We start from the raw sequence: 23,781 nt of genomic DNA on the forward strand, positions 1-23,781 counted from the left end.
GGGCTGGGTTTGAACCCACAACCTCTGACATATGGGGCTGGTGCTCTACTCCTTGTACCACAGGCACCACCCAATACTATTGTAATTGTTTTGGGGTGCCACAAACTGCACCCGTATAAGAGAGCCCACTTACTATTGCTTGTGTCCTGAGTCTTCCACCAACCAGCCATACCTTCATCTGTCTCCCTCTCCTTGGGCCTCCCTATTTCCAGAGACACAGCAGTATTGATATTAAGCTAATTAATAGCCCTACAATGGCTTGTAAGTATTTAAATGAAAGGAAGAGTAGCATGTCTCTCAGTTTAAATCAAAAGGTGGGAATGATAAAACTTAATGAGGAAGGAACATCAAAAGCCAAGGTAGACCAAAAGAGAGGTCTCTGCCAGTCAGCCAAGCTGTGAACCCACAAGGAAAGCTCCTGAAGGAAATTAAAAGTGCTACGCCAGTGAACACATGGACGATGAAAAGGCAAAATGGGATTGTGGTTGATATGCAGAAAGTTTTATTGGCCTGGATAGACGATTAAAGCAGTCGCTTACACCAAAGCCTAACCCAGAGCAAGGTCCCAACTCTCTTTAGTTCTGCGAAGGCTGGGGGAGGTGAGGAAGCTGCAGAAGGCAAGTTTGAGGTTAGCAGAGGTCGGTTCATGAAGTTTAAGGAAAGAAGCTGATGTAGACGTGTGAGTTATTCAGAAGATCTTAGCTAAGATGCTAATTGGTGACTGCACCAAACATTAGATTTCCAGTGTAGACGGAACAGGTTTATATTGGAAAAAGATGCTATCTAGAACTTTCATAGTCAGAGATGAGAAGTCATTGGCTGGCTCAAAGCATCGAAGGACAGGGTGACCCTTTTACTAGAGGCTAATGAAACTGGTGACATTAACGAAGCTGAGACTCATTTATCATTCTGAAGATCCCAGAGCCCTAATGATTACGTTAGATGTACTCTGCCTGTGGTCTGTAAAAGGAACAATGAAGCCTACAGGGCAGCACATCTGTTTATACCATGATCTAATGAATATGTTAAGCCAACTGTTGAGACCTACTGTTCAGAAAAAAAGATTCCTTTCAGAATATTGCTGCTCATTGATAAGTCACCAAGAGCTCTGATGGAGACATGCAAGGAGATTAGTGTTTTCATGCCTGCTAACACAGCATCGCTTCTTCAGCCCACGGATCAAGGAGTAAATTCAGCTTTCCAGTCTTGTTATTCAAGAAATACACTTTGATGGTGAGAGGTACCATACAGTTATTCCTCTGGTAAATCTCAGCAAAGTAAACTGAAACCTCTAAAGATTCACTCCCCGTTCTAGATGCCGTTAGTTAAGAACACTTGTTATGCAGGAGAAGAGGTCAAAATATCAATGTTAACAAGAGATTGAAGCAGTTAATTCCAGCCCTCGTGGGTGACTTTGAGGGGTTCAAGACTTCAGTGGAGGAAGTAACTGCAAAGGGGGTAAAAATAGCAAGAGAACTAGGATTAGAAGTGGATCCGAAAGATGTGACTGAATTGCTCCAATATCACAGTGAAACGTGAACAGATGAGGAGGAGCTGCTTCTTATGGATGAGCAAAGAATGTGTTTCCTGAGGGGTAAACTCCTCCTGGTGAATATCCCTGAACATGGTTGAAATGACACAACAAAGGATGTGGGATATTGACCTAAACTTGGTTGAGAAAGCAGCAGGAGGGTTTGAGAGGACAGATTACAATGTTGAACGAATTTGTACTGGGGGTAAGATGCTATCAAGCAGCATCACATGCTACTGAGAAATCCTTCATGAGAGGAAAAGTCCACTGTTGTGTTATTTTAATAAATTGCCAAAGGTGCCCCAAGCTTCTGTATCCCTCACGCTGAGGAGTCAGCACCATCAGCATCTAGGTGAGACCCTCCACCAGTGGAAAAGATTATGACATCACTAAGGCTTGGATGACCATTAGCCTTTTAAAAAATATTTTAAAATTAAGGTATATACATTGTAATTTAGACTTAATGCTATTGCATACTTAATAAACTATGGCATAGTTTAAACATGACATTTATACGCACTGGTAAACTAAAAAAATTGCATCTCACTTATGGTATTTGCTTTATTGCATTGCTCTAGGATTATAACTGTAATACTTTTGAGGTTTGTCTATAAGTAGAAAACCTAAAGTAGAGTAATAACAGCAAAAGTAAAAGTATCAGGTGCTGATAACTGGCCCAGACCCTTTCTATAAACTATCTCATTTTATCCTCACCATTCAGTGGGGTGGGTGTTATTATTTCCTCCATTTTATCAACTGGAAAACTGAGGCTCAGACATACAAAATGAGGGTAGCATCTGGAATTAAGTTTTGTGAGTGGTGGGAGATACGGATCCTGGTTCATTCTTCTGTATGTGGCTATCCAATTATGAGGCATGAAGACCATGGAATTTTAGAGGAAAATGTAGGAAAAACTCTTCTTGATATCAGCCCAGGCAAAGAATTTGTAACTGAGAACTCAGTGGCATTACAGTAACAACAACAATAAATAAATGTGACTTGATTAAATTAAAAGGCCCTGCACAGGTAAGAAGATAATCAATAGAGCAAATAGACAACCTATAGAATAGGAGAAAATATTTGCAAGCTATACATCTGATAATGTCCTAATAACAATAATTTACAAAGAACTCAAGCAAATAATCAATAAGAAAAAAGTTTAAAAAAAACCCAAATAACCATATTAAAAAGTATGCAAAAGACATGAACAGAAGCTTTTCCAAAGAAGATAGACAAACGATTATGAAAAATGTTCAGCATCACTAATCATCAGGGAAATGCAAATTAAAGCCATAATGACCTTACCATAAGATATCACCTTATCCAGTGAGAATGGCTTTTATTAAGAACTCTGAAAACAATTGGGAGTGGCTCACATCTATAATGCTAGCACTCTGGGAGGCTGAGGCGGGTAGATTGCCTGAGCTCAGGAGTTATAGATGAGTCTGAGCAAGGGTGAAACTCCCTCTCTACTAAAAATAGAAAACCTAGCCAGGCATTGCTGCAGGTACCAGTTGTCCCAGATCTTGGTAGGCTGAGGCAGGAGGATTGCTTGAATACAAAGCATTTGAGGTTGCTGTGAGCTATGATGCCATAGCACTCTAGCTTAGGGGACAGAGTAAGACTCTGTCAAAAAAAGGAAAGGACAGGAAAGGGGAGAGGGAAAGGGAAAGGGAATACCATAGACACTGGTGTGAATGTGGGAGAAAGAAATGCTTATCCACTGTTGGTGGGGCTGAAGTTTAGTACAACATCTATGGAAAACAGTATGGACATTCCGTAAAGAAATAAAAGTGGATCTACCATTAAATCCAGCAATCCCACCACTGGGTATGTACCCAAAGGAAAAGAAGTCATTTTATCAAAAAGACACCTGCACACAAATGTTTATTGCAGCACAATTCACAACTGCAAAGATACTATGTGGTTGTGGATGAGGTATACAGAGCCTTGGAGGGGGGACCTGCCTGAGTGTCCCTACTCCTAGGAGACAAAGCCTGGTAGCCAGAACTTGGGGCGACCTGTGGGAGAGCTAGAGTCAGGAAAGGGCAGGTACTAAGTATCTGCTTCCTCATCTCATATTGCTGTGACCCAAGGATTTTAGAAACCTAACAGAATAATTATAGCGCCTGTTAAAGCACTGGACTTTGTTTACTACTCAAATAATATGTGTATCTTTGAAAAGGTTTCGCTTACAACATTTTTACCCAGTTTACGTCTCCCCAAGATCCCTTCTGGTCTTTATTCTTATTTTAGATTGAGAATTTCAAAATATCTATAGCAATGGCAATCACAGAGAGATCGACAAATGGGACACATTTTCATGTGTTTCACCTCTTAAGACATGAAGGTTTATTCAAGTTGGGTTTAACAGAAGCTTTTCATTTTCTTCATTTTGTTCCCTTAAACCAACATAGCTGGTATTATGTGTGACATGCTTGATACCCATGATAAAGCTTTTCCTGACGTCTTTTCTTCCGTGTTGGCTAGTTAATGGACTTTAAATGTCCATTTCCATTAGTGGAAAGCAGCAGCTACCCATTAGCTCTGCAGAATACTGTATCCCCCAACAGTAAGGGCAGCCAGACGCTCGAGTGGAGGTCAGGAAGGGAAGGCTGCAGCTGGCTTGATTTTGACCTGGTGTTGACTCACATCCTCATTAGCAGGGATGGTAAACAACAAGCTAATTAAATTCTATAGAGGAAGGCAAATGAGATTGAGGGGGGTGCAGAATCTTGAAAAAGATTTCCTAAAGCACACCACCAGTCCATTCACACTGAAAGCTTGAGTGGGTGACACGAAGGTGATGTGCTTTGGTCTACAGTGTTAATGGCAGGCTGGTGGGTAACAGAAGGCTGATCTTGAAATGTGATGATGGTGGGGACAGAATAAACCCGGGGAGCCTTGAATTTCATATTTGAAACAAAACTCAAAGGTCCTGCAAAATGGGATGGGGGACTGTTCCTGTGTTCGCCACACGTTCCTTCCATTTTCTGCTCTGTTTCTTCTGCTGTCTGACTGTCGCTGAGTCCTAACTGTGGACACTGGTACTGCTTCAGCTTTAATCAGGTGCCTCCATCAAAGTGCGCTGGTGCCAATGGAGCACGCAGGGTGTATGGTTGATGCTACTCTGTGATCGCCTCTCCGTACTACCCAATCTCAACCACTACTTCTACTAACCCCTAACACTCTCAGGCACCTGCTGCTGTTCTTGGCACTGGTCTAAGCATGTTCCATGAACTTTGGCTTTTCATACTCACCACAGCTTTTCATTGCCCACGTTATGGATGAAGAAACTTAAGCTTAAAAATGTTTCCCAAGGTCACATGGGTAGTATGTGTGTTAACTGGATCTTGGACATATTCCCTGCTGACTCCCAAACCCTCACATTTCACTACTACGTAATATTATGGAAGGAATTGCAGCAACACACTCATATTCCGCCTGGCCCTCTACTTATCTTGTGACTAGTAGCAAATACCTGTGAAATGGTATCTATGCAGTATACGACTTTCCATCCTCCTCTAAGTCCATTCCACTTCCTTGACACAACTTCACACAGTGAAAATCCATAGCAACCAAGCCCAGTAGTGTCAAAACTGACATTACTGAGGGCCAGACATAAACACTACTATAAACGGAGTCCAGTGTCTCTGTGTGCCTGCATTTTATCTCCCCACCAGAAATTGGAGAGTCCTTATGGCAGTGTTGCCTCATTATAATGTCTTTTATCTTGCATTTTTATCCACTTCTTCATAGAAGGCTCTCAATAAGGGCTTACTGATGGATAGTTAACTGGGCTGAGGGCCGAGTGAGGAATTATCCTATGACTTGGTCGGGAATACTTGGATCAAAATATTTATTTGTTTTTGCTAGTATTTCCTGTTTGTGTCAAGTAATAGAAAGCGACTTCTTCATCTTCTCAATTATTTTACAATGTGGCTGTACTGATGTTCACATTTCTTCTTTAAATGTGGTTAATTCTCTTTGACTTCATTACAGGCCTTGCTTTCCTTTTCCTCATACACATCCTTCTTTTCTTCTCTGCATTTACAGAGATTTCTTCATATGCACAGAGCTTCCATTTCTAAATTAAGTTTGCTTTAGTGCAGCGGGATGGACAGCTCTCAAGTAAATTACCCAAGAGGCCCCCACTACGGGAAGAGAAACCAGATTATCTGATAACGAAAACACACAAAATCGGGAAACCGTTATTCTCCCTGTAATTTTTATTTTAAGGATAATTGTTTATTTGCTTAATTGGTTCTGCATGAGATCCTTGTGCTCTCTCTCGGGGACATGTTGTCACTTGAAGATTTTTAGGTTTTGGTGGAAAAAAAGGGGAACAATTAGATGTGAAAGGTGAAAAATTATAACCACAAGGGACAGCTGGGGTTTGTCTGATGTGACAATTTCCTTTTCCTGCTCTGGATCTGTTGCACCTCGGTAGGGAATGAAACAAATTTGTGGCCGTGACAGGAATAGTCTATTTTGCATGAATTTTTATCTCTGGAGTGTAATCATTTCATTTATTATAGGAATGAGTAATGCATATGATTTCAGCTCTGGCCTAGGGATAGAGTCTTTCATAATGCCTTTTCTCAAGGTCCATTTTGGTTCTCAAAGAATATGCTATTCACGGTGCTACTTCTTAGGGCCTTTGGGCTTGATTAATTGAATTTTTCCACTTCACTATTCATTAACTTGATATCCAAATATTTTGAACATTTTTCATATGAAATATGACCTCATCAAGTCGCCAGATTAACTTGCATTATCATAATCCTGTCCTCTTCATTTTTAATTTGTTTCTAATTTATTGTTTTAGATCACGTTTTTCTCTTTCCATTCTGGTCATTGTGGATGGCGATGTCCATTTGCAAATGAACTTTTATTAGGTTTCCGCCTTGTCCCTGGGCGCTCCCTTCCTTCTTCTGCTCTTGTGTGTATAACCGGTTGCGATCTTTGATCATTTGCTATTAGTTTTCCATGTTCACTAATTGGGTGAAAAAGAAGAGGCAAAGAAAGGCACAGAAAAGAAAGGATAATAGATTCCAAGTTCTCATTAAAGTGAATTTGGTTAAGTATCTGGGGTTCTATTTTCATCCTTACAGTGGAGGTTTTCTTTTTTTCAGACTACGAAGAAGATTTCGAAGTAGAGGAGGAGAAACAAGATGAGAAAGATAATGAGGAAGGAAAGGCCGGGGAGCGAATGAATGGAACGTCAAGGTCACCGTCAGACGACGAAGAAGATAATTTAGACCCCGAGAAGGAGAGGGAAGCCTCATCATGGAAGGCACCCGACGCCCCCGACGTGGTGGAAGAAGAGGATGACGGGGGCTCTGACAGTGACTCAGAAGAGGAGCAACAAGGCAGGTTGCTTAGCTTCTCATGACACAGCCCGCCTAGCGAGTGGGACACTACTTTCTCTGTTTTTTATTTATGAGATGGTCCTTTTTGAAGGGAATAGTATTTAAAACCCAGTTCCCTGATCAGAGGTTGTCAGTGGATCAACCTTCCATAGATATCCAAATTCTAGAGTCATTCTTTAATTCTTTCTCTTTTATTTCTTCGCTGGGATATTTATGAAGGGCGTCAGGTAAAGCTTGTCGTGACTTATCTTCTATTTACTTAGAAAGTTACTATTTGGGGGGAAGGTTTTGTGTAAAGATTTTTTTAAATTTTATTTTGGATTAATATGAAGGGTACAAATATTTGGATTACCTTGTTTTCAATTTTAAGGTAAAGTTCAAGTTGTAGTTCCCTTCACCCAGAGGCCATGCTGAACAGCCTCACAGAGCGTTACTATTTTTTAAATTCCAAACTATCTCCTCTTACACACACACACACCTTTTTATAGCTTTGGAAAAATAAAAATATAGTTCCTACTCAATAAAGAAAAAGTAGATATTTGTGCCTTAGGAGTTTAATTATTATTATTATTATTTTTTTACTTACCTTGAACATAAGATGCTGGCATATTAGTTTCATGGAAGAAGAGTTAGTTGTTTCCTTATAGTCTAAGTTCACAGAGAAAATACAGAGCTTTTTAGGTAGAGAAAGAAAGTCTCATTATCTGAGGGATACTTTAAATTTTTAAGATCTTTTCAAAGACCTTAATTCACTTAAATTCTGTCCAGTGAAATAAGGAATCCATTTTCAGCTTTGTCCTTAAGCGGGTTTGGCCATGGCTGTATGCACTTATTTAATCAAAGACTTCTCTTGGTGCATCTTGGGAATTTATCAATTGTAACCATAACCCTCACTTATCTTTAAGTGGGTGTATATCTTCAGAATTAGCTTTTAACTAGAGACTGAGGTTGGTTACATTGTGATGACTTTTTGAGTTGCTTTGTTCCTCAGATCTCTCACATATTTGGGGCTATGAAATCTCAAAACTTTAAATTCAAGAAGTATACTAGTATAATATAAGAGTAAATTAAAGTAATCAAATAATCATAAGAGAAACTAGTTTATGGTTTCACTCTCTTCAAAAAAAAATTCAAGCAAACCTACTCTAAACTTTCACGCCCACATATATAAAGCAACAAAATTGTTTAGAAGAAAAGAGAAGAGAATTTTACTGGCCAGAGATGGGACTTTGATGTGGCTTGAACTAAAAATGTAACCCTGGGCTTTCTGATAAACAAAGTGAATCGTAAAGAGCAACGTGAAAAGTTAGAATAGGATTAATTAACCAACACCTTTGAAGATAATAGTTGCCATTATTTCTATTATAGTTGAAAGAACTATTCAAGATTAAAGGTCAGGTAGGGGATATTTCTTTAAGTCTCAAATCAAGCCTTTTCTATGGTTTTTCTTAATACTTACATTTTATGTTTTTTAGGTAAGACATGACTAATATATATGCTCTTTTCTCAGTTTGGATGTGACTTTTAGAGTTTGGTTTATAATCCTATATGACATAGAGGAAGTTAAGGCATTCCATAGAAAATTATGTCATCTACGTGAATAATTTTAACATAACTATCCAATGACTTGAATCTGGGATACGAGCATGTAAATACAACTGGCTCAAAACACAAAGGACTCTTAATTTTTTTATTTCTTTAGTAACGGTGGGAAATAATCGGGTTGTTGATTTTGTAAAGATTCAGTATAGTTATTTGGGGATTATTTTTGTGTTGCATAATCACTTTGCTTTCTGGAGATCAAATGTATTTTTCTAAGACAGAATGATTTTCTTTTTTTTATGTTTAAGCTGAGGAGGTTGTAGGCAATCCTTGGAGGGAAAGCTTTAATCATTTAGACCTGTAACTATTGAATAATTGGCAGTGACAGGTAAACTAACATTGAATACCATTTTTCTTAAAACTAGTAAGAATATTGTTTGGTAAGGCATCCTGCAACTGATGATGCAACAGATGTATAATAGGCTCTAATCCTGTGTATTAAGACTCTATTATGTGCTAAGACCATTACGATGTATTTCAGATGAATTATCTCACTTATTTTGAACATCCTAGAGAAGCAGATATTTTTCATTTTTATCTCCATTTTACAAAAAAGTAAACTTGGAAATAGTGAGATTTCTCCAAAAGTTATACAAGCCAGAAGGTAGTGGAAACAAGACTCAGATGCTACCCAGCTTCAGAGGCTGCCTTTTAGAGAAAAATAGAGTATTTCTCCAAAGTCAGAAAGTATCCACTTAAAATAAAGCAACCCCCCATAAGAGAATTTCTTTCCTTGAGAAAATATATTTTAGAGGCATTTATCTTGAGTTCTTCGTCTTATCCTATTTTCTAGCCTTGCTTTTTACAGGGCTCACACTTGTAATCCCAGCACTCTAGGAGGCCGAGGCAGGTGGATTGCTTGAGCTCAGGAGTTTGAGACCAGCCTGAGCAAGAGCGAGACCCCATCTCTACTAAAAATAGAAAAGGTAGCCAGGTGTAGTCCCGGCTACTCGGGAGGCTGAGGCATGAAGATCACTTGAGCCCAGAAGTCTGAATTTGCTGTGAGCTGTGATGCTACAGCACTCTATCCAAGGTGACAGAGTGAGACTGTCTAAAAAAACAAAAAAGAAAGAAAGAAAGAAAGAAATTCCTCATTTTAGCCAAATTCACCTTTCTCCTCCCCGAACGGACTTCCTTTTGCTTGTTGTTCATCACCCCGTCTTCCACGACTCCCTCCCACCTCGGCAGCCCCGCTGAGCCATTTATTTTCTGTATATTCTTTATGATAACTCACCGTTCAAGAGTTTATTTTTCACTCATGTTTATGTGTGCCAAGGGTTCCCTCTCCAATCAGTGACACAAGTTAATAACAGGCAAATTACACTATGAGAGCGAGGACTGTGTGTTGTGTGTGTTGTTCCTCACAGAGCTGGTTTCCTAAAAGATATTTTGTAAATATTAGGCAATTACTCGTCAACCCCCAAAATAAATCCTAAGCTGCTTTGGTTACTACCATGATCTAGTTACAAATTGGGTTATATGATTATATTTTATTAACAATTATACAGATACAGACTATATAATATTTAAGTAAAAATAACAATGAAAATTATAAGACTATATAGCTAGTCCACCAATGCTGGGAAGTTTAAGAAGCGAAACTGAAATTGGCCAGCTGTGTGTTTTTTTTTTTTTTTTAATGTCTCAATAATGATGTTGTCAAGCTACCCTTTTGGGGGCTCTTTTGCATCCCTGGTATTGATGTTAAAACAGTGCCATTATTCTGAAATGAAATCGCATTGCTTCGTACTGTTTCTTTTCTCCACATCCAGCCTCTTTTATTTTCCATCTCTTTTTTCTTTTTGATAACCTGCCCTTGTGTTATTAAAAAACAAGCCTTTTTGCATGCAGAGTATCAGAATTAGAGATTTCATCCGGCAGGCAAGTGGCATGTATTAAAAATGATAATGACATGATAGATTCCTTGGAACGCTCTGTTGAAAAGCCAGACAGCATTTCATTTTCAAAAGTGTGAGAGGCACCTTGTGGCCACTGACTCCCAGACACCGGCACGTCCTTTGTGCTGACATGATTAAGAATCTTGCTGTTAGTATTTGGATGTGTTTCATTTGAACCTGCCTGCACCTGTTCCCAGAGGGCAAACAATTGCCCAGGCTGTCACTCTTGTGACAAGTCGGCCCCATTTAAACTGCCGGCTAACAATTGCGTCGGCCCGCCTTGATGAACACAGTGTGCTGAGCGGCTGGGGAGTGATAGAGCGCTACCCGCGGAAAAGTGACTAGACAGGGCCCTGGTTTAGGAATGATGTGTGAGACGTCCTATCATTTAAAAAGAACGACAGCTTCCTATTCTCTGCATTTGTGTTGGCAACCCCAGGCACTAATTCTCGAGTTGAAAATATATTGTCATAGATGAATGTTATAAGATTGCAGGGGAAAGTTTCATGGCGTGGAGGATACACTTTCATGAACAGTTTGGATGACTGTGCCTATGAGCAAGAGGTCAGAGAGGACAAAGTTACGTGTAGACAGGAGAATAAGTTCTGGTGTTCTGATACACAGCCGGGTGTCCAGAGCCAATGACGACGTGGTGTGTATTTCAAGACAGTGAGGAAAGACGATGTTGAATGCTATCGCCAGAAAGAAATATATGTTTAAAGTGATGGCATGGTAGTTACCTTAATTTGATCATTATGAAATGTACACATGCGTCTAAACAATGTACTGTATTCCATAAATATGTACAATGATGATTTGTCAATTACAAATTTAAAAAATAATTCATAATGAAAAAAGACTCATTAGTTCCTTATAAGAAAGGGTAGAGGGGGTAAGAGAGAGAGAGAAGAAATGTTTCCTAGAATATAAGGGAAAGAAAGTGAGATGAAGCAATTTTTTTTCTAGTAAGAAAGATGATTTCATTTGTGTTATTTTCCAGTCTGTTGAAGAAATAGGCCTCATAGACGTAAAATCCCAGAGTCACAATAATATTCTGCTTACTTGACTCTCGGACTCTCACTATTTCTTGGCCCAGTTATGGGCTTGAAGAGAAGCAAGTGACTGCAGGCTGCTCCTTCTGTGTTGAAATTATATGTGCTGTGAAATGACACTCTTTACGTATGATTTTTTTGCATGGCTAGTCAAACTTTCATTTTCTTGGGTATGAATTCCTCAATCCATCCTTATCTTTCCATTGTTGAAGTAAGAAGTCACAACTTTAGGAGAATACTTAAATGCAGAACCGTCCATTCTGTTATGTGAGGTATTTCTCAAGAGTTTAAATCTGCCTTGCACACAGCAAAGTCACTTCCTAGACACTCAGTAAAGTCTTGTGAATAATGGGTTAAATAGATTAAATAGATCATTGGATAATTGTAAAAAGACACAAACAGAATTTGATTGCATTGAGTATTTTAACTGTTTTAATGTTTAGAATTAAAGGAAAATATGGAGGAAATTTTTATAAGGCAATTAAAGAAAAATATGGAGGAAGTTTTAAGTTTTTATTCATGTTTCTTCTCCTCTTGTGTCTTCATTTGCCTGTAGATATGTGTTCTTAAGTGTCACGTATATGTATATTTGCGTCATTGGTAAATGAGACATTTTAATTCACAGTAATGATTGTTAGTATGAAGGCATATACTTTCTCTTCAGATAAAAATCTAGTTAATGTTTTATAGCTGGAATTTAATGATATCTACTTTTATTTTCATGAAGCGTGCATTCATTCTACAACACTTATTGAGAATAAAGCACTTGTCTAATTAGTTATTGTACATGGAGGATTTGACTGAGCTCCAGTGTCTGATATGAAATATAAACAGATTTTCATGAACTTGTGAGTATAATCAAGACACAACTGTTCATGCAGGTAATAATAAGAAATATAAATTCATGTTTTATGGCTAATTAGGAGGAAATAGGAGCAGTGTTTATGCAGATTTCACTGTGACCCGTTGGACTAAGGAATAAGAAAGAGACATTTGATTAGTATTAGAGTTGAGAAGTGTATTGGAATCACTGGGTTGGAATCCATAATGTATCAGGGTGGTCTAAAGTTTTAATGAAATTCACCATTTTAGTGTGAGTACTTAAACCAAAAACAGAGGAGTTAAACTCGAGACACTAATTGAGGAAGTGGTAAATTTAAACTGTGGTACAACCATGCTCCATGCTAGGGGGTGAGACAATGATTGAAAACTAAGGTTAGGACACGTCCTTGATTTAAAGCAGTCAATTTGGCTACTTGTTGCAGTCAGAGAATGGCAACAGCTTCTCAGGGACTTACGCAGTCACTACTGGAAGAATGAGCCACACCTTAACAAGCAGGCGCAGGTGATCTACTGTCCTCAGGCAAAAGGAGGCACAGAGCTAGTCACGGCCTGTCACGAGTGTGTGATCTGTGTGCAAACAGATCTTATAGGGCATCACCTGACACAGAAGGAGCTCAATGTGCATTCAGTGGACCAATGAATTTACGTAAGTGTGTAGGCAGGTGGCGGACAGCACAGAGCCTCAGTTATGAGGGGACAGAGCAGTGTGCATCCTGAATTGGCTGGGCTGGTGTTGACTGTGAACTTGTCTGTGGCTGGGGCCTTTGGGCAGGAGCGTATCAACCCGGTGATCAGGCAGGGGATCCTGACATGCAGGCACACACACCCATGTGCCATCTTTGTGAATGCCCACACAGGGTTCCGTCATATTTGTTAAACAACTGAATGGCATGTATATTTTCATACAAATAGCATTGTTATCAATGCTATAAATAAACCAGAGAAGGTATTGACTGACTGCTTTTTATTTCTATATATTCATATCTCACACATCAGATTGTTTTCAGTAGGTTTTAGTGTGGTGGAAAAAATGAAACATAGAGATATACAAAGGATGACAAGCTGTATTTCATGAGTTTCGATCTTGAGGAGAGAACCTCAATGTGTTATGCTTGTGTCCTAACAGTGGAAGCTAGCTGAGCTGAAATGGGCAATGGTGGCCCATGACTGCAGATGCTTCCCAGTTGAAGGCCTTTTAGCGAATAGAGAGGTTGTGGTTTAGGTAGGAGTTTTTTACAAAACTTGCTACATTTGAGCTAATGGATTCTGGATATTATTTAACCTCTTTGGACCTATATCATAGCATTAAATGGGATGTTTGTAAAGTGTTTATGTCATTGTTTGATACGTAGTCGGTGAACAATCATTATCAAGGTTTGTCGTTTATCCTCAGTAAGTGATGGCTGTGATATCACTCAACATCAGAAGGAAATCATAAGAAAATATTTATTAGACTATACCTCATGTGTGATGTCATAGAGGAAAACACTATAACCTATAAAGAAATGATTGTTCTATTTGATTAGGTTAAAATTTTTCCAATGTAATTTCTACAATGATTTATGGAAAGCAAGTAAAATTATCTCCATTTTATGGCCAAGAAAACAAAGGCTTAGAGAAATTCTGTACTAAGTCAAAGCGAGTAAGTAGCTGAGTTGTGATGGAGGCACTTAGCTTTGTCTGAGTGAAGAGCATATTATTTTCTTTCAGTCTTACGTTGTGTGGAATGCGATTTTAATTGTAGTGATGCCAAAGGAGGAATAGTTATCAATAAGTAGTTACCAAGGATATGAAGAGGGGCAAAGGATCTAGGGACTGATTGAATGTGGGAGATCCTTCTTAGACATGGAACAGTGACACCAAATCTGCTGGCTTTGGACACGGCCACTGGCGATGAGTGCAAATCTTTTCTTTGCCAAAGAGACCAAGGGCAGGTTCTTTAAATGTCAATAGCAAGAGCAAACACTGGAGACGCAGGTGAAATCCGAGAGGAAGCGGAGTTGTTTACCTGTGTGATATAAAGATAATTTTGCCCTCCTAAAGACAAAGGAGATTTATATATGTGCTCTCAAAGTTCAGTTAATATTTCAAAATGAATAAATAAAATTAATTTGGAAAATACCATTCAAAGGCCTTGAAGCTTTTGGAGTTTTTTGGTAGGCAAAGTCTTACTTACCCCAGTGTCTGTATGAAAATGAGAGCAAGAAATGAGAGTGAAACTAAATCATATTATGAGGTTAGAGAGAAATTTGAAAACCAAAATGAGTTTATATGGAGGTTCGGTGCCCTTGTTACTCCAAGGCCATTCATTTTGCTGGTCAGTCTTCTCTACAGGAATGTCTCAAAATTGAACCAAAGTCCAGCCCTTTGAAATAAAATAATACAATTAATGGAAGCTACTAAAGAAAGATAGAGGAGCACTGAATTTTTTATTAGTATATGAAAAACAAAAGTGGGCGTCATCCTGTTAATGTTCAGATGGTCGATATAGTTTTGGAAGCTCAGAACAACTTAGCATTGTGTTCTCACTAACTGTGCAATTAATGAAAACTATTGATGAAAGCACAAATAATGAAAAGTATTGAACAAACCACTTATTTTTTAAAAAATAAACATAAGACACTTAAGGTTTGGGGAGCTGCTCATAATAGACCCTACATTTCATAATTGATACAGATAAGATGGGGAACAACCCTCCTTGATCTGCCATTCCCTACAGAGAGACAGATTTTTCAAAGTGGAGAATAAAGAACGAGTGGCTAGAATATGTGATTCCTTTGAAAAACTGGGCATCTGGTGTTTGTCAACACATCGGGATATAAGGACAAATGGAGTCATAGTTAAGAGTTCAGTTGCTTAAAGGTTTTTTTGAGTTTGTGTGTGTTACTGCTGTGTAGCGCCTCTCGAATCTGTGTGGAAACTCTGATGCACCTTTGAGACTCTACTTACAAGGCTAAGGCCTGTCCTGGAGAGCAGGCGGAGCTGGAGGGGTGGGGAGAAGAGGAAGAGGGTAAAGACAGGTGTTTCTTCCCCTACGCTCCAAGTTAGCTGCTACAGCTATCTGGGTAGCTGCCACGTAGAAATGAAAGAAACAGAAGGAGGAGTATGGACTACAAAGAAAACAAGAAAGCACAGCAGCATGGAAATGGAGGATATTTCATGTGAAAATGTATTCTATAAAACACAGTGATAAACGCAGATCTATTGGTTAAAAACGCAGAAGCAAGTTTGTATTTCTCTTACGCACCACAGTGTGGGTGATGAGCGAGGCTACATCTTTCTTATAGGATCCCAGGCATGTGTTACTTTCTTGGAGTTTGTTGAAAGGTTTTGGGTTGTACAGACACCATTGAGGCTACTCTAAGATCATAGACTGCATATCTCTGGCATCCCATCAGTATACTGCCTAGAGTCCCTTGAATGTTTTTACTGACTCTGTGTGCCCAACACCCTCTGCTCCCTTCAAAGGACTGCCCCAGCTTACTGGAGATGCTTTACTCTCTGGCACAAACAGCATGGAAATTCCAGGGATTTTATGTCCTCCTGTCGTTGCCCCTAGCCAATGTCTGACTGGTCCAAAGTATAAGAGCCCAGCTCCTTCCTAATATAAATAATATTCTCCTACCACTTTACATTCAGAGGTCCCCATGGGATCAAGCTGAGGCTGAGATGTTGCTCAAAATAGCTCCCTTGATTGATTTCATCCCTTCTTTGCTTCCCCCACTCCCTTAGAGATTCTCCTGGAACACATTGTTAATACGTCTCTTGCACATGAATCTTCATCTCAGTGTCTGCTTCTGAGGAACATGAAATAAGACAAAACCTTGTACACACACCCCCACACACGTAGGGCCCAGGAATATTTACTAAGTGTCTAGGTGCTGTGTGAATGCATAGATCTCACTAATCCCAGATACCAGGGTATACTGGGATTAAGGAGATTGCGGCCGTTAATTTAAGTTTCATGCACACAAAATACTGTGGCTATAAACATGTAAGATAATAAGTGTTCTTGCTGTACAAACAATTATTTAGTTTTTTCTATAATAAAATAGATGTTTTTCTACTAAAATTCCAATAAATAAAACAGAGGTTTTTTCCATTAAAATGACTTTGAAAAAACAAAAACAGGGTTGGTTCTCAGTTAAATGTGATCTCCTGTTGTAAATATCTATAGACCCATAGATTAAAGGTTTTTCTTTATCATGACAATTATGTAGACCTAATGGAGAAAGGGTATCATATCTATATTAAGGTATATTTTTAAAATTTTAGCATGATTATTAACATAATTCTTACAATTAAACTGATTGCTTTATGGAACAACAGTAATATCATCATTTTTATTCTTTATAGGTATAAAAATAACATCCGTAGTCTCATTCAGAAGTCATCGCTATTCGAGTAGCAGCGAGGATGAGTCTCCACTGCAAGACAGGGACATCCACACAGAAAACAGCACAGAAGAAAGTTCCAGAAGTTCATCTCCCCAGGAGCTGAGTGAAAATGAGGAGCTGGGACAATCCCACCTTCTGATTGAGGAATCCTTAGAAACTGAAACGGAAGACCAAAGAGTAACAAAAGCAGATGTGGAGACCAAATCTCTGCCGATAGAGGAAGACTTTGAGAACATTCGTGAGGAAGAAATAGAGAGAGGAATCCCAGAGATTGCAGAGAGTTTATCTGAGAAGTCCAGGAAACAGGCGTCTGCAGGAGAAAAGGAGGAGAAGAGTAAGCTTTGGGAAGGAAGCAATTCTAAGGTGAAGGACAAAAAGGCAGGTTTCCTTGGGGTGGAGACAGGTGGTAAGTACGGCCATTGAGTTCACCTGCCATTGTCCGCACGCATGGAAGCTGTCTGGTCATTGCATTCTGCCACAGCTTGAGATATACTTTTGTGACGATACTTTAGGGATTTGATAAGTTTCCTGTTTCTCTCTTTGTCACATGATCATACGTGTATTTTCAGCTTGCTGTTTTCCTTCTATTGCATTTAAAAAATTACTTGATGATTCTTATATATCTTGTTTCCTATTTTCTGTAAATTCCTTCCTATGGTAATTCTATCTCAAGAATCAAATAAAGCACAATGTGTGTCTGAAGGCAAGGTATGTGTGGCTTTTTAGAGGTTATTTAATACTAGCAATGCCATTTGCTCTTTGCTACCCATGGATTTATAGAGATGCAGCTAACATTGTAAATGCTTAACGTGTTCCAGGCATAGTTCTAAACACTTCCCTCTTATTAACTCATTGCTTCCTCACAATAGCCCCAATCTCTCTATGAAAGTTGGGTTCTAGATAAAAACTTGTGGCTTGAAGAGGAAAGGTACGACTCCAAAACCATACAGTTAATAAAGGGCCCTTCCAGGATTTGAATTCAGGCACCATGGTTCCAGAGTTTGTAAAGCTCTCGACTGTATTTAGACATAGATAAAACAAAGAAAAATTTTCTAAGAAATTCTGTGCTTCTAGTTCTTCTTTGAAACAGTTGGTTTCTGGTCGCTGGGGCTGCTGAGTGGGTGTGCTTGTTACTAGTGAAGTTGGAAGAGTGAGGAGCGTCAGGACAGCCAGGACACAGGGCCTTAGACGTGAGGAAGGTCAATGCTCATCTCAGCTTTAGGGTGGCAGAGAAAGGCCTGGGCTGGGTCCTGTGGACGGCAATTGTGCCTTCCAGATCCCTAGCTGTTAGGTAGTACCCGATGCCCTTTAAATGGTCCCATGGTCCTTCTGTTCTCTCTCATTCATCTCCCCTGCCTGTGCAGTGAGCATGCTTGATTCCAAGATAAAATTTGCATTTTATTATTAATAAGATCCATCTTTCAGAAAAAAATTATGAATATTTTTAATGCTTATGTTTCTTTTAGGCCCTTTAAAGTGATTAATCACACTAGCAGGGCCTACTTCTAAGAACTTAGAATGTTGAATAGTTACCTATCATTAGTTACCTATCAACCATTACTATAAACCTGCTAAGTGCAAACCTCCACAGTCAGTAAGAAATGTGTAAGAGAGGGTTCCTCTCAGAAAATGGTAAGAGGAAGACTTGGCATACCACTGTGGGAGGTTGCTTAGTAGTAACTCCTGAAATCAGAGAAGGAACAAAATTCTGTGAGGCTCAAAGAAATAGAAGACCCATTTTCTTGGAGGTTTTCCTAAAGAACAGCTTGAGAGACTTTAAAAGTTAGATAAAAATAGCCGGGCGTTGTGGCGGGCGCCTGTGGTCCCAGCTACTTGGGAGGCGGAGGCAGGAGACTCGCTTGAGCCCAGGAGTTGGAGGTTGCTGTGAGCTGTAATGCCACGGCACTCTACCCAGGGGGACAGCTTGAGGCTCTGTCTCAAAAAAAAAAAAAAAAAAAAAAGTTAGATAAAAATCTAACTTTCTGAAGGTGGGATGCAGGTATGTAGACGAAACCATTCCAGATAGCAGGGCATAGCCAAGGATATGACCTTTGAATAAGTTTTCAAAAATTGCTCCAGAACAGAATTTGACAAACTTTAGCCCATGGGCCCAATCTGGCCTACCACTGTCTTTCTATATCTTTTTGTTTTGTTTTGTTTTATATTTTTGAATGGTCTAGAACTCCCTTAAAATGTTCTAGCTGGGCCTTTGCAGAAAAAGTTTGTCAACCTCTACCCTAGAATCCTAATACAAAGGGTCCAATATTTTAAAAGATATTTTGCCATATATTAATCAAGATTCTTGTTAAAATATATTTGTTACCTTTTTATAAAATAATTCAAATCTGTGATCTCATTATTAAATTCTGGTGCATGTAAATATATCTAGGAAATTTATAGAATATAGTAAGCTGCTAATCAAAAAAGGTAGAGGTGTTAAATTTCAGTGGAAATATTGACATTGGTTTTATTTGTTATTTTTGTTTTCACCTTAGAAAATCAGATTGTTTACTATGATTTATTTAAGTAAAAATCTTTTTTTCTTCCCAGTAGGATACATATGACAGAGGTTAGAACTAGGTAATAGGTTGCAGAGACGTTGCATTGTGATGTTACCTGGAAGAGAGTCTACTTTCATAAAATTCTTTTTAAATGTTTAAAAAAAAATACAGGGTGGCCATAAAGTTATGTGCAATTTAAAATTTCACATTATTCAAAACTGCACACAAACTTTATGGCCACTTTGTGTTCTCAGTGTTTTTCTATGAATAAAATCTTCTAGAAACATTTCAGATTAAATCGTCCAGATTTCAGCTGAATGGTTCATTATCACAATATCGATGCAAAGATGTTACAACAAATTCCACTTTCTGAGTCTTCAGTGAGATGGTACAGGAAGAGTTGGAACGAAGTTCAGAGCTTTGACATGAAGGCCCATATAGGTGGTTAGTCTGCAAAAACACAGTTCATGTAATTAGACCAGAAAGTTGGTGAAGTCATGAAATTGAAATTGGATATATTTTACTTAGATTCCTAACTAGAACCTTAGGTTGAAATGAAATGAGGGCAAAGATGATGCATAAAAGACTCGCGTATTTGTATGGTCCTGAATGAATCAGTTTTCAATTAGCTTAGAATGAAAACTGGAATTATAGTAACATAACAATAGACTTATTGGCTAAAAAGATACATATAATTAGTGATGTTTTATATCATCTAAGATAATAAAATTTAATCTGAGTTGTTTTTACTTAAGATCACAACACTGAATAAGTAAGTCCAGTCATTGCCAATCACAACTTTTAGGTTGGTAGCATAAAATGATGTCATCCCCCTTTTTGTTTTATAATGTTTCCTTTAATCAGGCTTTGTCTTGTCCATCAACAAATCAGATGAAGTGTATAAAATTTTCTGTATGCAGTGAAGTGAATGAAGTAAAAAATTATAATTTCTACCTCTAATGAGATAGCTTCCTTATAAGTTACTTTAGTACTATAGGGCATAGTTTTATTTTAATATTTTTTTCTGTTATTTTCAGTTTAATTTGTCATAATGCACCATGACACAGTCTTGGCAATCTGTTGGAAGGGTGGAACAATTCATGTGCATTTGTGATGTTAATATAATGTATGCATTATGAATATAAATAAAATAAAGAGTGGTATATTTTAATGTAAATTATAATGTGGAATGTATATGGAAGTAGGCATTTTATATTTTGATATGTGAATCAGGAAAAAAGCATAGTGCTTTGCCAAACCTAAATAATGTTTATAACTACAATGAAATGCAATTTTGTCATCATGAGGGCAGGACAAAATGGTCCTTATTAAAGACCAAGAAAATCATGTGTTATGAGCTGAGGTGTAAATTACAATTGCCACACAAACTGTGCAAGTATGTGATTGTTTTTTCCAATAGATTGTTTTCTGTTGATAAATATTTGTTGAGAAATAACTGTTCTCAGTGTGGGCACAACCAACTCCCTGTCTATCTGGAGTTTATATTTTAGGAGAGAGCTATGAGGCATCTGGGATAAGTGCTAGAAGAAAAAATAAAGCAGAAAAAAGACAAGAGTGATGGTTTGAGGAAGGGGTAGCATTTTAGGGATGTCCTCTCTAATGATGGTAAATATGCACAGAGATCTGGATGAAGTGTGGGAGGGAAGGGGTACTCCCTCTTCTGTAGGAACCAGCCCGTGGAACAGAGTCCCGAGGCCCCAAGTTGGGTGCAGAATTGCTGAATGATTTTCAAAGGTGGCCTTTGTGACAGGTGTGGTGTGAACAAAGTGGAGGGCCACGAGATGAGGTCAGAGGGAAAGAGTGCAGGTTATAAGGAGGAATTTATGAAGATAGACAACTTTTCCTCTGGAAAAAAGTTGAGTGGACAAATGACATGAACGAAAACTTTGAAAGATTATTCTTGGTAGTGCATAGAGGATAGACTAGCTTTCTGCACCTGTCTTTATAACAGCTGTTGTCTTGAGTTCATAATTAATCCTAGTTTTTTGTGGGCTATGTTTCAATGTCAAAGGTAACACAAGAACATCTTCACTGTGTAGGCTGATGATGTTGGTCATGAATTTTGTCATGCTGAGTTGTTGAGGAGATAAATGACAGGCCACACGAGGAATTTTTAAAGCACAAGAATGCTTTTTCCAAGTTGGCCAGGGAACGTGGAATAAACTTGGGTGTATCTTTATACTGACATTCTTAAAATTTGAGTGAAAATTCTTAGCAAAACGTTCTTCCAATATTAAATTGCTCAGGATTCTAGCATGTTTTAAGATGGGATGAGTGTGTTTTGTTTCGAAAGTAGCATGGGAGAAGGCATGATGTGGACGTCCCTGAGAATTAGACCAAATTAGAGCACTTGTGTTTTGACATTTGGGAATTAGGGAAAAAAGGTCTAATAGTGAGGATTAAAGTAAGTATGACATGAAAGAGACTTGTATTTTTGTTTTATGGCTTAAATCATTTTTGAAAGTTCTATGTTAGTGGTTCCACTTCCCTTCACCTTCCTACTGCCCAAGTCCCACAGACACTATTGGCTAAAAACACTCAGGACTGTGTCCCCACCTTATCTGTGGCTTTGTATTCCCCAGTTTCAGTCACCCACTGTCAATTATGGTCTCCCATCCTTTAAAAATTAGATGTTATTATAGGTATGTATGTACAGGAAAAAGTATTATAAATAGAGTTCAACACTTTTTATGGTTTCAGGCAACTCCTAGGAGTCTTGAATGTATCCCCCACAGATAAGGGGAAATTACTGCACTCTAAAAAGAAATAAACAATAAACCCCTAAGAAATGATGATACAGGAAATTGAAGTTCTTGGATGATTTCTCAGACTTTTCTTCTTACTCCTCTGCACATTTTTCTTTTCATCTGAGCTGGCCGGTAATGACATCTAAAGCCTTACACAGTGAACAGTCAATTAGAAAAAGGAAGCACTGTGGATTTATTCTGCCCCATTTTGCATTATTTTTAAGGAGAAAAATGGCCTAGCAGATCTATAAAATTGTAGAGTGAAGGAAAAGGAAAGAAAGGAACAGAATGAGAACAGAAGAATTACCAAAACTCAGAAAAGTGAAAATACACGCTACCCTGCAACTGTGTCCAGCCTGCACCATTACAACCCTCAGCAGCAGCAGCCTGAATATTTTTTTCCCTAAAACCAAAGGTATTTAAAAAATACCTTAAAGTATCCTATCTCATCTAAAGGATGATTTTCTAAGAAATTCTCTGTATGAGACGATTCCATTTTGGTACTAATGCTGTGAGAACTGACAATTACCTTTGACTCTGTGGTCCCCTTTATAGAGAGGTAAAGGACAGGAGCCTTTAGGGATGAAGGGCTAAACAGAGAGAGGAAACAAAGTGTGGGTCACACCCTGCTGAAATGGGGTCTCAGCATGCACAGTCCTCTCTTACTATGGGTGGAAAACAGTGGAGGTTAGACACCAACCAAGTTCTTGCTTTTAAATTTCAGTTTCAGAAAAACATCTGAGACAAAATGACCAAGTGAAAACTTTTCTAGTCTGACACCTAATAAGTCCTTGTTACTTAGGCCAAGGTCCCATTCTTGCTGAACCTGAACTAGGCAATACTGACTACAGAATCTCATCTGCTTCCAAAGCCCAATCCTCTGGGGCCAGCCAGCAGACATGGGCAAGTGGTCATAACAGTCCCGAGACAGAGGGACTGGAAGCTTCACTGTCATTTCTGAGTGAGTGATAATGTAGAGATTGCACTGGTATTGTTTTGCTTCTTAGAATAGTCTTTTGGTTCAATAGCTGCTAGTTGACTTAACTATTCTTTATTATTATTGTAAACCATATTTCTTTATAGATCATAGACTACTTGAAAATAACCTAGCTGCCTTTTTAGCACTGATGAAACAAAGCTTCGCATAATTGCTGCTGAGTCAGACTACGTCTGCACCCTGTTCTACCATCCTTGTGATTTCTGTTACTCAGCCAGCTAAACAAATTTCTAGGCCAAATCCAAAACATTCCTTATTTGAACTCTCTAGAGATAATATGCATATTATTATAGTAGGTAAGATGATACTTAACTCATATGTACTATATTTATACTATGTGAAGATCCTAAAATTAAGACCCACTGGGTAATAAATCCAAATATTACATCATTGTCATGAGTTGATGTCATCTCTAAACTACATGATTTTCAAAAAGTTTAATTTGGTGCACTGGATGAATGAGGAAAGCTGATGTTCAAAACCTTTTTAAAGAAAATGGACTTTCGCATAATATGTTATGCTTCTCTTTCCATTTCCATGTTTGTCCTCTCAGGATTTATATAGTTTAGTAACCATTTTCCCTTCAAAATCCGCTTGAGGCAAATGTTTTACTATTTTTCTTGGTAAGTAATTACTCCTTAGCAACACACCTTAAACAAAGCCAGAAACTGTATTCTAGTGTTTTTCTCAGAGTAAAGTATTTAGGTCAGCTGTGTCAGAGTATCAGGGGAGGAGAAGGAAAGGGAGGAAGGGGGGATGATAGGAAGGAAGGAGGGAGGCATGGAAGGAAGGAAAGAAGGAAGGAAGGAAAGAAGGAAGG

General features: G+C 38.5%; 1 protein-coding gene across 1 annotated transcript in view; it reads left to right on the top strand.

Moving 5' to 3' along the window:
* The window catches only part of ERICH3 (glutamate rich 3), an 80,568-nt gene that overhangs the window by 46,903 nt on the left and 9,884 nt on the right, over positions 1-23,781 (top strand). Inside the window, exons 11-12 of the mRNA XM_023509886.1 lie at positions 6,667-6,903; positions 16,655-17,101. Coding sequence (XP_023365654.1) covers positions 6,667-6,903; positions 16,655-17,101 — 684 coding nt within the window. The remainder of the gene's footprint in view (positions 1-6,666; positions 6,904-16,654; positions 17,102-23,781) is intronic.

This window comes from Otolemur garnettii, unplaced genomic scaffold (assembly GCF_000181295.1).
Source record: "Otolemur garnettii isolate 467f Iridium unplaced genomic scaffold, OtoGar3 scaffold00010, whole genome shotgun sequence".
Classification (NCBI taxonomy): Eukaryota; Metazoa; Chordata; class Mammalia; order Primates; family Galagidae; genus Otolemur; species Otolemur garnettii.